The 13,749-nt window shown below is 44.0% G+C and overlaps 3 protein-coding genes across 3 annotated transcripts; 1 reads left to right on the forward strand and 2 right to left on the reverse strand.

The window, feature by feature from the left end:
- The first annotated feature begins 33 nt into the window (after nt 1–33).
- Nucleotides 34–3,064, forward strand: LOC149717999 (inositol hexakisphosphate kinase 1-like). Its single transcript, XM_089841816.1, has 9 exons — nt 34–305; nt 371–533; nt 758–873; nt 940–1,066; nt 1,132–1,273; nt 1,358–1,554; nt 1,624–1,799; nt 1,869–2,149; nt 2,232–3,064. Exons 3-9 carry the CDS (start codon nt 817–819, stop codon nt 2,584–2,586), a joined length of 1,335 nt encoding a protein of 444 aa, XP_089697942.1. The 5' UTR covers nt 34–305; nt 371–533; nt 758–816; the 3' UTR covers nt 2,587–3,064.
- A 559-nt stretch (nt 3,065–3,623) lies between these two features.
- Nucleotides 3,624–6,653, reverse strand: Cc2d2a (Coiled-coil and C2 domain containing 2A). Its single transcript, XM_089836988.1, has 12 exons — nt 6,531–6,653; nt 6,234–6,461; nt 6,085–6,162; nt 5,723–6,020; nt 5,539–5,665; nt 5,286–5,481; nt 4,861–5,229; nt 4,706–4,795; nt 4,434–4,628; nt 4,199–4,321; nt 3,965–4,125; nt 3,624–3,885 (listed from the first exon to the last, which is right to left on the reverse strand). The coding sequence occupies exons 1-12, from the start codon at nt 6,651–6,653 to the stop codon at nt 3,624–3,626; spliced, it is 2,250 nt and encodes a 749-aa protein (XP_089693114.1).
- Nucleotides 6,654–6,683: 30 nt separating this feature from the next.
- LOC149718001 (coiled-coil and C2 domain-containing protein 2A-like) lies at nt 6,684–11,292 on the reverse strand. Its single transcript, XM_089841808.1, has 14 exons — nt 9,869–11,292; nt 9,740–9,803; nt 9,555–9,681; nt 9,237–9,451; nt 9,009–9,156; nt 8,655–8,947; nt 8,264–8,590; nt 8,091–8,194; nt 7,886–8,026; nt 7,675–7,819; nt 7,399–7,619; nt 7,243–7,335; nt 6,932–7,179; nt 6,684–6,873 (listed from the first exon to the last, which is right to left on the reverse strand). Exons 1-14 carry the CDS (start codon nt 9,886–9,888, stop codon nt 6,731–6,733), a joined length of 2,289 nt encoding a protein of 762 aa, XP_089697934.1. The 5' UTR covers nt 9,889–11,292; the 3' UTR covers nt 6,684–6,730.
- Between the last annotated feature and the right edge of the window lie 2,457 nt (nt 11,293–13,749).

Here is a 13,749-nt window from a genome sequence, read left to right on the forward strand (position 1 = left end):
ACTAACTACTGTCGTGGCTCACAGACGGCGCTACCCACTAAGAAAAACATACCATTGCCTTTTGAATAACCGAGACCGGCCAAACTTTAACGGTAACGCTATATTTGTGGGTAAGAAGAGCGCGTTTGGATGCTTGGCCTCGATCGCGTTCAGAGGCGCAATGTTATCTTAACTTGAAAAAAGAGGCCGCCAACCGAGGGAGAAAGCGAAGATAATAGTATAATCCGCTACTATAAAAATCGCGTTTGCCTACTCTCAAGGTAACCTGTCGCGGACAGTTGGCCTTCCCAACTCAACGAGAGCGGGTACGAGCAGTCAATGTCTGCTAGTAGCCAATATCGGTCGCTTTAATTACAATCATAATTTCTAGAATAATTTGCATCATTATCTTCCAATGAATTTAAAATATTTTAAAGAAGTTTCGATCCTCATGAGGATGATTTGAATTTGGTTTGCGCCGCTCGACATTGCGTTTCCCGTCGTCCCCTCCCCCCGCGCTCGTATTGATTAAAGAGCATGCATTGATTTTCAAGGTAAGATTCACTCACTCCTTTTCCAGGATTGCAAGGAGGAATTTTAGTCATGGGATTTCCCAGGAAATCCCTGACAGAGTTCGTCCACGCAGACCGGAAATATATTTTATTGTCAAAAGTGTGTTTGTGTCCGCTGCTTACAAGTTAGGCAGCGATTTCTAATCGCCGATGTGATAAATATTTGAACGGCTTTTGTTTAAAGTTGATTTTAATTATGTGTTTAGTCGTTGGAAGATTTATTAGGCAAAAGAAGCGCGAAGAGGAGGAGGAATGTGTCGCGTCAATGGCATCTCAACAAAGTCCTTGTCAACCAATTCACTTGGAACCCTTTATTCACCAAGTAAAACGACACCCTTTTATAATATCACCCGGGCACGAAAATAACCCAAAGTTGAATTGTAATCAGGTTGGGGGCAGTTCGTCTATGCTGGAACTTGACAGTACTACTATTTGCAAACCCTTGATCCCTAGAGAGCAGCTTTTCTACGAAAATCTTCCAGACGCTGTCAAACCCTATACCCCCGAATACAGAGGTACAAGTTCCCTATTTTGACCTAATTAATAAGCCAATATGTAACTATCGTACTAATAATTTCAGGCGTCATTGAAGTCCGATTTGTAGAGGACAGCGAGGGCTTTTTGAAAGTGACCGCCTTCGCTTCCCAGGATGTTAAACTAACTAAGCAGTCCTCGACCGAGAAAGCCAAAAATGGGCCAACACCCCCAGTCACAAAGTGTAGGTGAGCCCCAATGACCAACCAGCTACTAACCCCACATCCCATTATACGCGTTGATCGATTTACAAAACCATTCCTTAACATAAGGATTAAGGTCAGTCGATCGGGAAAGGTGGAAATCGTTAGCAGTCAAGGGGAGGGCGAAAAGGCTCAAGTTTTTGACGAGGATTGCGTCAGCGAAAACCGCCGGAGAAGTCTTCACAACCCATGGGTTCTACACTGCCATCGAGAGCAACTCAGCAAAATACAACATGACTTAAACTCTTCCATCGTTTATACCCAAAGTAAACCCCGAGTACCACCATCAAAACGATGACCCGTTTCCTTAAAATTGGGATTAATTCTCGTTACAGAATACATTTTATTAGAGAACCTAACCTGGAACTACTCCTACCCTTGCGTCCTCGATCTAAAAATGGGGACGCGACAATACGGAGACGACGCGCCCCTCTCTAAGAGACTGACCCAAGACGCCAAAGTCAAAAACACCACCTCTGCCAAATTGGGTTTGCGCATTTGCGGAATGCAAGTAAGAACCCGGCACCACCACCAAAAAAAGGCTTTAAAAATTACTCACCGTGACTTATTATAATGGCAGGTGTATCACTTGTCGGACAGTCACTTCTTGTGCCACAACAAATATTACGGTCGGGCGCTGACTACGGAGGGATTCAAAGAGACTCTGATACAGTTCCTTCACAATGGACGAGACTTGAGGCGAGAATTGTTGACGCCACTGATTGAGAGATTGTCCAAGCTGGAAGGGTTGATCAGTAGTCTCAACACATTCCGATTCTTCACCAGCTCCTTGCTAATTATATACGACGGACAGGATCCGCAGGAACAAAACTGTAATAAGCCAAATAACCATCAGGATAGGTAGGCATCGGTAACAACGACCTTTGGCTATCACAATTCAAATACGTTTTGACTGACAACTTAAGTCATTTTTATTGAAAAGATTTAAAGGGGAACAAGGAGAAGAGGAAGAGAGGAACCTGAGGGGAGAGGAAGAGAATCGCAACTCTTCATCTCAGGAAGAGGACATCCCAGAGCTCTCAGAGGAGCTATCTAATTCCGAAGATGAGGGAATGAGTGAAAATGCCAATCAAGGGTCCAAGTGTCTTAACACCGCAAGGAGTTCCTCAAAGAGGCCATTAGTTGACGTCAGAATGATAGACTTTGCTCATTCGACGTTTGGGGGAATGGGGAATGATAAAATCCTACACAGGGGCCCCGATGATGGATATTTATTTGGACTACAAAATTTAATCAAACAACTCCAAATGATTAAAAACGAATATCAAAATAACTAATTTCTTGAAGGCTAACCTCATCGTTACCCTGTACATTTCAACCCTCCCCCCCCTCCTTCCAACTTACATGTCATCGAAACCATTGGACAAATCAACCTATAGAATATCAATTTATTTATTTCAGATTTTATCCCCCCACCCCATCGTTAAAAACTGTGAGAAAAAACAGTGTCAAAATAATTAAAGAGATGCGTTAAAAGATTTTAAAGGAGAAAATAGATATAACTAATTATCAAAAAGTCTGTGCGGACTTAATGTAAATGTATATAAAGTCAAATTTAGAACAATATTCAACTTAAAGTCATTAAGTCATGTAAATAATCAAATATTTAATTGATTTGAGTCACCTTGATCAGATTAAATATCGCTTAAACTCTTTAAATTTTAAAAAAGATGGTTATTACGTGGAACTGCGATATTTACTTAACCCCTTTTGTGTCACCAACCAAAAAATAAATGGATATTTTACAAAAACCCAGTCAAGACTGTACCAATGACTCATTTCAAAAGCGGCGATAAAAATTGCTATTTAGCCCTAATCCATAGACCATATAACAGAAGGGGTGACCATGGTGACGGTCCTGCCCTGACAGACCCCAAGACATGAGGTTTAACCAAAGGCTTATTTTTTTAAGCCTTGGTCAGTACAAACAGCATCTCTCAACTTTGCCCTTTCCCTTATTTTAATAATTAATTAATGTCATTGTTACCTGATTGCGGAATCAGAAATTAAGCCTCGTCGTCAGCAAAAATATTTAATTTCCAGTTGACAACTAATCAACTTCTTCCGACAGAGAATAAAAAAGCGTTTCTCATAACGTATTTCACAGTTTCACTCCTTAACACGTTTTTGAGCTCTCCTTTATGGCGCCTAATTTACTAGTTCAGTTCTGATCAGATCAGATCAGATTACTTCACTTATATCTTTTTTACCGCTAAATTCAAATTGCTAAGTCTGGCAAGGAGGATATGTAACTAAACCTCCTTGCTTCTAGAATGATATGCCTTTAATTTTACGGTTTCTCGGGATTTGAAAGTCATCTTTTTTCCAAAGTGGCGACGTAGAGCCAAACAGCCAATACCGAACAAGGGTAAGGATGGAGGTAAACAGCCAAAGCGAATTCCAAGTCTTTCCCCTCGGCCAAATGGACACCAGTAGCGAAAACGGCTTCAGTCACGGCTTGAATATCCGTAAAGGACATATTCAAGGGGAAACCAGACATCTTATGGGACTTGAGGATGGGCTCCAATTGCTCCAAAGAGTCCAAACTGGCCGTCCTACCCACGTTCATTTCAAGTCTATGCCGCGAGAGTCAACAACAACTGCAAATTGAGTAATTGTCCCTGACAACGTTGAAGGGGAGAGTTGAAACCTTACTTTGGAAGAACTTTCCTAAGAATTTGATTGCAATATCGGTTCCAAGTCGTTCGAAACCTCTTCCGCCACAGCATGATACTCTCCCTCAAAACACTCTCCAACTGTTCCTCCAACTCTTCCACGTAACTTAAACTCGTCGCTTTGTATAACAATGTTTCAGGCTAAGAAATAAATCATAATAGCACTCGAACATTTCTGATTCTAGTCAGTTCTTATCAACTATCGCTATCGTACCTGTACGCTGGCGAATCCAGGATGAGGGTTTTTCTTATGAAAGAATGGTTGCCAATCTTTTGACTTGTTCAAATTGAAATTCATCCTGGAAGGGTGGTCATGCTTCTGGATATTTTTCCAGATCTGAAAAAATGCCGAATCAAGGTCGGACCAGTCGGCAAGTGCTCGAGTATCTTACGTTGTTTGGACTAAGCACGCATCCGATCCTTTGCAAAGGGCAAAAACTGTCTCTTACGTCGAAATGGATTCCAGTGGCGGCGTTCCAACACCAGATTTCTCCCCTATCCTCGAACGTCATGACGTAAGCCGTTTCACCCTCGGGAATTCCCGACCCCAAAAGCAGGAACGCCCTTTTCTTCAAATGCAAGAAGAAATTGCACAAGAGCACCGCGTGCTCTTCTTCGTCACCGGTTAAAATTTGCAAAAATTGCTACGAAATACTAACTTTAGTCTCCAAGTACAAACCGCTCAAAGAGTACGGAAAGTTATCGATAATGAAGAACTTACATCGCACGTCAGCCAAATGTCGCATTTAATGGACGCGTGAACTGAATCTGGACTCGACGGAATCAAAGAAACGAACCTGGCCAATAATTCCTGAGATAATACACAGTTATTTTGGATTTTGTCCCGAATCATCGAAACTCTAAACCAAGGCTTACGGCGATCTCAGTTGGATCCCTTCCAGGTTGCGAGAGTTCCTCGGGTGGAGCCAAGGGACGCAAGTAACGCGTGATGAACGTCCAGTTACCAGCCAGGTCCAGCGCGATGCTCTTGACGGGTCGCTGAGAGTATTTGGAGGACATTTGTCGTTGCCATTCCTCGGCGGCGCGCAAAAAGGCGTTCTCGCATTTGAACGTCTTGTCCTTCAGTTCGGGCAGTTGCAAAGAAGGTTCCAAAGTAAAGTATAGAGACAAGTAAGTGGCGCGGGGCATGGTGTCCGTCTCGGGTCGACTCACGATCCAAGGCTTCGCTTCTTGTTCGTAACCCAACAGAACTGACGGGGTTTCCACTTGGAACGTTCCTTCAATCTATTCAACAAAATACAGTCAAAGGAATCCAGTGAAAATGGGCTTTCATTACTTACCTTGGTGTTGAGATACAAGGTGGAGAAAGGTATCTTAAGCGTTCCTAACCAACGTCGCTCCAGTTTCTGGTGAATCGTATTCTCTCGTTCGCGGTCGTCTTCGATCAAATCGACGACCACTTCGTCAAAAAGATTCAAGTAAATGACGTCCTTAACCTTTTCCAAATTCGACGGTGAATAGTCGTCATTCGGAGCCCTAAACCGCGATAGACCTTTAATCAAACACTCACTTATCACGAAGGTCATGACTTACTTGAAAGACAAATGCAGTTCTTCGTTCCAGGTGGGTTGGGGTCCGTCGGCGACGCGCGTTCTCGTCGTTTGTCGCTGGAACATGATCTCGATAAATGGACGCGCTTGACTCTCGTATCCAATTTCCGCTAAAAAAATTAAGGAAAGTTCAATTCGCTACTTGCTGATGGATAGAGCTAACTTACCAAAAGGAACGATGGGCATTCTTCCGGCACTTTTCAAGGCATCAGGGTCGCATCGTACGGGAACGTTCATGGCCCTCATGACGTTGACCACGATCTTGACGCGTGTGCTGCTAATGCCTTGACCCGTCATTTTCTTGCGTTCTTTCCTGATTGGTCGCAATGGGCGGCGCCGTTTCGTCAATTGAAGTAAGTTGAAACCCAGAGTTCCTATACTTGGAACCTGTTCCTCAACGACTATGTCCTCCAGAGTTCTTACGTGTTGCGAAGACAAGTAGCTACGCGTGACTTGTTCCCGTACCTGGAAAGTGAAGCGAAATCTCTTAACCTCGCGCTCGAAAGCTTGTGTGTCCTTTAAAACTGACCTTATTAACCAAGTGCCAAGTTCGATCTCTTTGGGACAAAGTGGAGAATTCATCATCGGCACTAGTCTTCCAAATCGCCTGAATTAATAATTAATAATTAAATAATTTTATAACGTCACTGCGATATCCTTGAAACCATTTTCCCATACATCGAGGACATCTTTGGGGATGTCCTTCTCGTGAGCGGGAACCATTTGATAGTTGTGGAAATCGCCGCTCTCTTGCGCCCTTAATTGCAGCAAGTTAAAACGGGCGTTACCCTCCAGCTCTTCTTCGGTAACGAAATCCCACGCGTCCATCATCGGATCCAACCGGAAGTAATCACTATTCTTCTCCACACTGTTGCCTTCAAGGAGTGACTCGAGAGCTACGCCTTTCTGAGCGTTACACAAACAAGTTAAGAAGACCATCTCCCATTGGTCTTATTAAATCGACTAAATAAATACCTGTAAATTCTCGAGGAAATCGGCGTTACTGGGATCGTTGGGGTCAATCTGACCTTCGTCCAATAGCTTCGAGAGGTCCTCGTCGCCCCGACTTGAATCCCGTTTGACATCGCTCCCTTTCATATCTCTGTAATGAAAAAAAACTTGATGGTATCATCCGAGGTGGTCAAAGCTAAGTACTTGTTGAGTTGTCTAGAAGCTTACTCGAGTATTCCTCCGGTTCGTTTGGGTTTGGGGCACAAGACGCTTCCGTCGGTGTCGACGGCCCAGGCAACGCCGCAGTTGAAGCGCCCGTTGGTTAGCAACCACTGACCACCGACCACTTGGCTGTTGACCCGCACACCTAATTAGTGTATCAAATACTGAGATAGAAACGAGGGATTCTGGGATACATTACGTACCACTGCCGAGCGCGTTGAATTTGGGTTTGACGATGGTTTGAGAGGTGAAGTCCATTTCTAGGGACTCGCGGTTGTCGCTAGTAACATGCTCCTCGGGTATGGGCAAATAAATGTTTGCCAAGAGTTTGGGACTGGACGAAGAAGATCCGGACATTTCCAGAAGTTTGATTTGAAGATTTCGCGCTTCGTTGTAGATCCGAATGCCGAAGATATTTCGCCACCAAACGCTAAAGTCCTCCTTCAACGACCTACGTGCAATTACGCATTAAGGCGTTTCAAACTTTTGGGAAACATTAAACTTAGGAACTTACTCGAAAGTTGACTGGCAAACTTGTTTTCCGTTGAAGTGTATTTGGAAGGCGACGAGAACTTTGGACATTTCTCGTCTTCTTTTCTTCTCTGGACTAAAATCGGTTGAGTTTTTAAATCAGGTAGAATGAGATGACGGTCAAGGTACATTAACTAACCTCGGACATTCCTGATCAGGAGTTATTGTAGTCGACTCATCCAATTCTAATTTAATGTTTCCTTGGTTGGATTTGCGCTTGTTCGAGGCCAGCCTTTCTCTGACCTCTTCTCTGACCTTTAATTCGTCGAAAGAGTTACGTGGACGAATTGGTTCTTCTTCCTCATCCATTCCATCATCGTCCTCCTCGTCGTTCGACGGTTTTCTCTTTTGGCCACGCGACTAGAAATAGTTCTTAATTTAGGTCTCTAAATGGGTCTTTGTAAATGGACCTTACTTTTCTCGATCGTTTCCAAAGGCGTTTTTTCCGTCTATATTCCTCCAGTTCTTCTTCGTACATTTCTTGGAATTTGTTTCTTTCTAATTGGACTTGTTGCTCCAATTCTTCTTGCCAGTCCACTTCTTCGTCGACACTTTCGTCTCTGAACGAGAAATTAAATTTTATCTAAATTTCAACGCGGTCCTCATTTAAGAGTTAATTTAAATACTTGGTGACGTTCAAGTTGACGGAAGTGGATGTGAAGCCTTGTTTCAGTCGGGAATTTTTCAATTCCAGCCAAGTCGACAAAATATTCTTCAAGAGTGAGCGTTTCTCTTGTTCCACTAACTCTTTGTTTTCCATCAATTTCCTTTATTCATAAAAACATAAGTTAAAGTTTGAAATCTTTGTCTGTCGTCTTTTTCGAGGCTCACTTGATTTCAGTCGTATAAATTTGAGCACGTTTTCTCAATGTCTTTGAATGCGTCTGACGGCCATCGTCTTCCAAATGGGATAACGCCTCTCGGCTCGCTTTCAACTGAAACATGACGCGATAAAACTGAAATTCTTAACCGTCTAAGCTAGCATATAAAGCTAATTAACTGACCCTGAGGTTGATAGCATTTAAGGTGTCCTCTTTTTGAAGGTGGGAATATTTTTGGTGAAGGCGTCGCAAATGATGGGCCAAGACATGTTCATGGGTGCAAAGCGGGTGATAGTCGAAGACCAAGTGCGAGACGTCAAGGTTCAGCTGGGCGTACTGCTCCTCGGATGATGGTGGCGGAACCCGATCGACCATCATCCGCGCTCCGGAAAGTCTCTCAACCAAGTCCTCTTTCTGAGTCTCGTATTGTACCAGTTTCATGGTTTCTTGTCTCAAGGGACAAGCCAAAGCTTTGATACCACCGTCCTCGCCCAGATATCGCCCCGCTTCCTGTTGAAATCGCAACATTTTAAAATATTAATATATTTCTTTCAAATTTTGGATGGTTATTTACCTTGTGTCTAATCAGCCTGTTTTGAATTTTGTTGAGGTTCCAAGGTGGAAGATAGGGTTTGATGCCGACGTAGAAACCTTCCTCTTCCAGGTTGCGAGCTTCCGTTTGCTGGATGGCGTCTAAACGGAGACCCAGAGAGACGGGACGACTGGAAGGGACAAACAACAGCTTATCTTCTTCGGACAGACGCCAACCCCAAGGTCGATATGCCGATTTCGCCCACATACAAGCCTGCTCCCAAGGTTGACGCTCGTCCTCGTTGAAGTACTCGGACCTCAAAAGCTGAATAGCTTCTACAGTAAAACTAACGAGTTACTTCCCAATGACTAAGAAGGGTTCGTGAATTAGTATTACCGGCCAAGCTTTCAACGTCGGCTGTAGTGTCTCTTTCGTCGGGGAGTGGGTCTTCTTCAAATTCTTCATTGTCTTCGTTATCCCAAACGCGAGAAAAGAAGTCGTAACTGACTTCGGAAGTAACGCCACCGCCACCTTTAGTTTTCACCTTGAAACGTCGTCAACATATAACCTTTGTGTCCAACACTATTCTCCGAAGCATTTTAGGGAAGCGTAATAGGTACTTACTTGTTGTATAATTTTGGAGACTCTATTTTTCCACATTTCTTTTAGATGCTTTTTCCGTTCAAACTCCTCTACTTGCTCTTCTTGTACTTGCAGACCGGAAGTACCGCTATTATTTGTTGATTGTCGGTGACGGGCGTCATCGCTTAGGGAGATGGTCCGTTCTTTCATTTTACGACGCACTTTCTCTTTGGAAGACTCCCGAATTTCTTCGTTCGCTTCAAAATCAAACAGAAGTCTTAATCAGAGTTTAACTTTGAACGAATTCGCTTCATGGACAACATAGATCGGGTGAGGGCAACGTGACTTGGAGTTACATACTTTGTTTAAATTCGGTGATGTCGTCGATACTTTCAAGTTCTTTGACAGAGCGACGAACGTTGCCTCCTTTAACTGGCCGATCGTCATGGACAATTAAATCATCTTCTTCTTGATCAGAATCTATCCGCTTTATTAAAAGCAGCCATGTAAATTTGAAAATGGAAAAACATCTTGGAGAAACTAACCCTGCTGGAGGTTCTAGGTTTAGCAAATTCATTTTCTCTCTCTCCCGTTTCTTCCCTCAAGAATCTAAAATGAAAGTTGTTAATTAATGGAATTAACGAATTTAATTATTCAAAAAGCATTGCACACACCTTTCTCGTCTTTTCTCCATTTCAAACGCGAAATACAAATTAGCGCCAAATTTCGAAAGAAATCATTTTGCCAGGCATTCCCTTCCGTTGTCATGGCAACCCGCATCCCAAACACAAACAGCTGCGCCGAGAAACAATCAAGCGCTCTAGCCAGGAGTTTCTATAAAAAGAACGAACGAAACGTCACATCCTCCCCCCCCCCATGTTGCCAGTTATCAAAATGCATAAGGATGGATGCTCAATACTCATATAACAATTATAAGAGCACGCTTTTTCCACCGTGTGTTACAGAAAAATGAGCGTCCAAAACTTGAATTCCAATTTAAATTTAATTCATAAGGTTTAATTAATTAATTAAATTAATTCGTATAAAGAATTGACCAGTTCAGAATGTAGACCAATTAATATTAATAATTCAATCGATAAATAAAAAATTTGTTGAGACAGATGGATCCAATTGACCTCTGTCCAACGATACGATGATGAGTGATAGTAGCATTATACAGAAGGAGTTTATAAATTACTCGCGTGGGCTTACAAGAATAATGGAACGAGTAAAGGTGACGTTAATTTATATATCATTTTCCAAGTATAGCGTTTGACGTCAGAACGTATAAATTTGGAATGAAACGGGCAATTAAGATTAAAGATTGGAGTAATTAGACTCTTTTATTGTCCTAGCAATAATTAACGAGACAGTTACTTGGAGGGTTGCAAAAGAGCCTTCTAAGACCCCTAACTGCGAATTATAAATGCTTATTGAAATACTCTAATAAACACGATTTTCGTAAATTGAAGGAGTATAACTTGCGTAATTTACGGTCAACAAATCATTTGAAATGCCTACGCATTGTCTTTATAAAGCGGGCAGGGTTGAGGAAACGCTATTTGCAATCTGCATTTTCAATCGATTGCTGGCAAATGAAGGTCTTAATTTTTTTCTTCGTCTTGCCGTTCATTCAATCGAAAGGTAATTTCTTTACGCAAAACAATCCTTTTTCAAAATCCCGAATTGAACTAGACGCTTTGTAAAACGTATCACAACCGCCAGCTTATTTTTTAAAGATGTCATCCTTTAGGGGAAAATTCCAAGGCGACCTTGGTGGATAAGATAGGTTGAGATACGTTATTTGGTAGAAATGCAATACAAATAACCATATGGATTCATTTTTGAAAATAAGCAAATGGGCAATCACAAATGGGCGTGCATTATCATGCTGTGGCCATACCAAGCTACCAGATGTCTTCCGTTCAAAGTTCCGGCAACGCATTTTCTTCGGGACAAATGAGAGCCTCGCAACAACAACAATTTGGTGTGACACACTTCTTGGTACCTCAACAGCAACAAAGAACGAGTCATATTCTGATACCCCATCAACAATTTAGTGGCCACGTAATCGTGCCCAATCAAGGGCATATTGTGACTCACGTTCTAATACCGCATGTTCACCAACAAGTTACCGGGAATTATATGGTACAACAACAACAGCAAAATCAGCCATTTGGAGGACACCTCCTAATAGGATCGCAACAGCAAAATCAACCATTTGGAGGACATCTCCTAATAGGATCGCAACAGCAAAATCAACCATTTGGAGGACACCTCCTAATAGGATCGCAACAGCAAAATCAACCATTTGGAGGACACATCCTCGTAGGGTCGCTACAGGGCCAACAACAATTTGGCGGTCACATCCTCGTAGGATCGCAACAGGGCCAACAACAATTTGGCGGTCACATCCTCGTAGGATCGCAACAGGGCCAACAACAATTTGGCAGTCACATCCTCGTAGGATCGCAACAGGGCCGACAACAATTTGGCGGTCACATCCTAGCTGGACCGCAGCAGGGTCAACAACAATTTGGTGGTCACATCCAAGCTGGACCGCAGCAGGGTCAACAACAATTTGGTGGTCACATCCAAGCTGGACCGCAGCAGGGTCAACAACAATTTGGTGGTCACATCCTAGCTGGACCGCAGCAGGGTCAACAACAATTTGGTGGTCACATCCTAGCTGGACCGCAGCAGGGTCAACAACAATTAGGTGGTCACATCCTAGCTGGATCGCAGCAGGGTCAACAACAATTTGGTGGTAAAATCCTAGCGGGATCGCAGCAGGGTCAACAACAATTTGGTGGTAAAATCCTAGCGGGATCGCAGCAGGGTCAACAACAATTTGGTGGTAAAATCCTAGCGGGATCGCAGCAGGGTAAACAAGAATTTGGCGGTAACTATACGGTGATCCAACAAAGAATGGGATCAAGAATGGGCCTACTACAACAAAAACAACATAAACAAAATAGCGCTGTAACTTCGCCCAAACCAACCACCGTTTCGCCGGAAACTACAACCGACATAACCACCAGCGTTTCGCCACCAACTACAACCGACATAACCACCACAGTTTCGGCTGAAACTTCACCCTGCCCAATCACCACCGTTTCGCCTGAAACTACACCCGAACCAACCACTACCGTTTCGCCTGAAACTACACCCGAACCAACCACTACCGTTTCGCCTGAAACTACACCCGAACCAACCACTACCGTTTCGCCTGAAACTACACCCGAACCAACCACTACCGTTTCGCCTGAAACTACACCCGAACCAACCACTACCGTTTCGCCTGAAACTACACCCGAACCAACCACTACCGTTTCGCCTGAAACTACACCCGAACCAACCACTACCGTTTCGCCTGAAACTACACCCGAACCAACCACTACCGTTTCGCCTGAAACTACACCCGACCCAACCACCACCGTTTCGCCTGAAACTACACCCGACCCAACCACCACCGTTTCGCCTGAAACTACACCCGACCCAACCACCACCGTTTCGCCTGAAACTACACCGAACCCAACCACCACCGTTTCGCCTGAAACTACACCGAACCCAACCACCACCGTTTCGCCTGAAACTACACCGAACCCAACCACCACCGTTTCGCCTGAAACTACACCCGAACCAACTACCACCGTTTCGCCTGAAACTACACCCGAACCAACTACCACCGTTTCGCCTGAAACTACACCCGAACCAACTACCACCGTTTCGCCTGAAACTACACCGAACCCAACCACCACCGTTTCGCCTGAAACTACACCCGACCCAACCACCACCGTTTCGTCTGAAACTACACCCCACCCAACCACCACCGTTTCGCCTGAAACTACACCCGACCCAACCAACACCGTTTCGCCTGAAACTACACCCGACCCAACCAACACCGTTTCACCTGAAACTACACCCGACTCAACCAACACCGTTTCGCCTGAAACTACACCTGACCCAACCACCACCGTTTCGCCTGAAACTACACCTGACCCAACCACCACCGTTTCGCCTGAAACTACAGCCGACCCAACCACCACCGTTTCGCCTGAAACTACAGCCGACCCAACCACCACCTTTTCGCCTGAAACTACAGCCGACCCAACCACCACCGTTTCGCCTGAAACTACACCTGAGCCTAGCAGAAGTGAAGTTACAAACAAGAATTGGGTTATGGATGGCAATGGCAAAGGGCATTGGGTTATGAAAAGTGAAGGTGAGGATTATAACGCTTCAAATGTGCATTTGGAAACGGAAAATGGTGGTACAGCTGCAAAAGGGCATTTAGTTAAGGATGGCGATGGTAAAAATGGAAAAGGACGTTGGGTAATGGAAAGTGAAGGGAAAGATAGAAAAGGAAATTGGGTAATGGAAGGTGAGGGTCAAGATGTAAAAGGACGTTGGTTAATGGGCACTGAAGATGGAACTTCGCAGAGGCCTTTTACCACAGTGTATGGAGGTACAGCTTCATACAGGCGTTGGGTTATGGATGGCGATGGAAAGGGACATTGGGTTATGGATCCTGAAGGTTCAGCTTCTTCACACG

Source organism: Phalangium opilio, unplaced genomic scaffold (genome assembly GCF_054372755.1).
Source record: "Phalangium opilio isolate 3A_F unplaced genomic scaffold, DU_Popi_V2 ptg000003l_1, whole genome shotgun sequence".
Lineage (NCBI taxonomy): Eukaryota > Metazoa > Arthropoda > Arachnida > Opiliones > Phalangiidae > Phalangium > Phalangium opilio.

Coding starts and splice junctions, on each gene's coding strand:
- LOC149717999 (XM_089841816.1), top strand. CDS start 817: ATGGCATCTCAACAAAGTCCTTGTCAACCAATTCACTTGGAACCCTTT. Junction 1,067..1,131: donor CTATACCCCCGAATACAGAG/GTACAAGTTCCC, acceptor TAATAATTTCAG/GCGTCATTGAAGTCCGATTT. Junction 2,150..2,231: donor CCAAATAACCATCAGGATAG/GTAGGCATCGGT, acceptor TTTATTGAAAAG/ATTTAAAGGGGAACAAGGAG.
- Cc2d2a (XM_089836988.1), bottom strand. CDS start 6,653: ATGAAAGGGAGCGATGTCAAACGGGATTCAAGTCGGGGCGACGAGGAC. Junction 4,629..4,705: donor ACATTTGGCTGACGTGCGAT/GTAAGTTCTTCA, acceptor AGTATTTCGTAG/CAATTTTTGCAAATTTTAAC. Junction 3,886..3,964: donor CTTAGGAAAGTTCTTCCAAA/GTAAGGTTTCAA, acceptor CTCGCGGCATAG/ACTTGAAATGAACGTGGGTA.
- LOC149718001 (XM_089841808.1), bottom strand. CDS start 9,888: ATGGAGAAAAGACGAGAAAG. Junction 9,682..9,739: donor AACCTAGAACCTCCAGCAGG/GTTAGTTTCTCC, acceptor CTTTTAATAAAG/CGGATAGATTCTGATCAAGA. Junction 9,452..9,554: donor CATCACCGAATTTAAACAAA/GTATGTAACTCC, acceptor TTGATTTTGAAG/CGAACGAAGAAATTCGGGAG.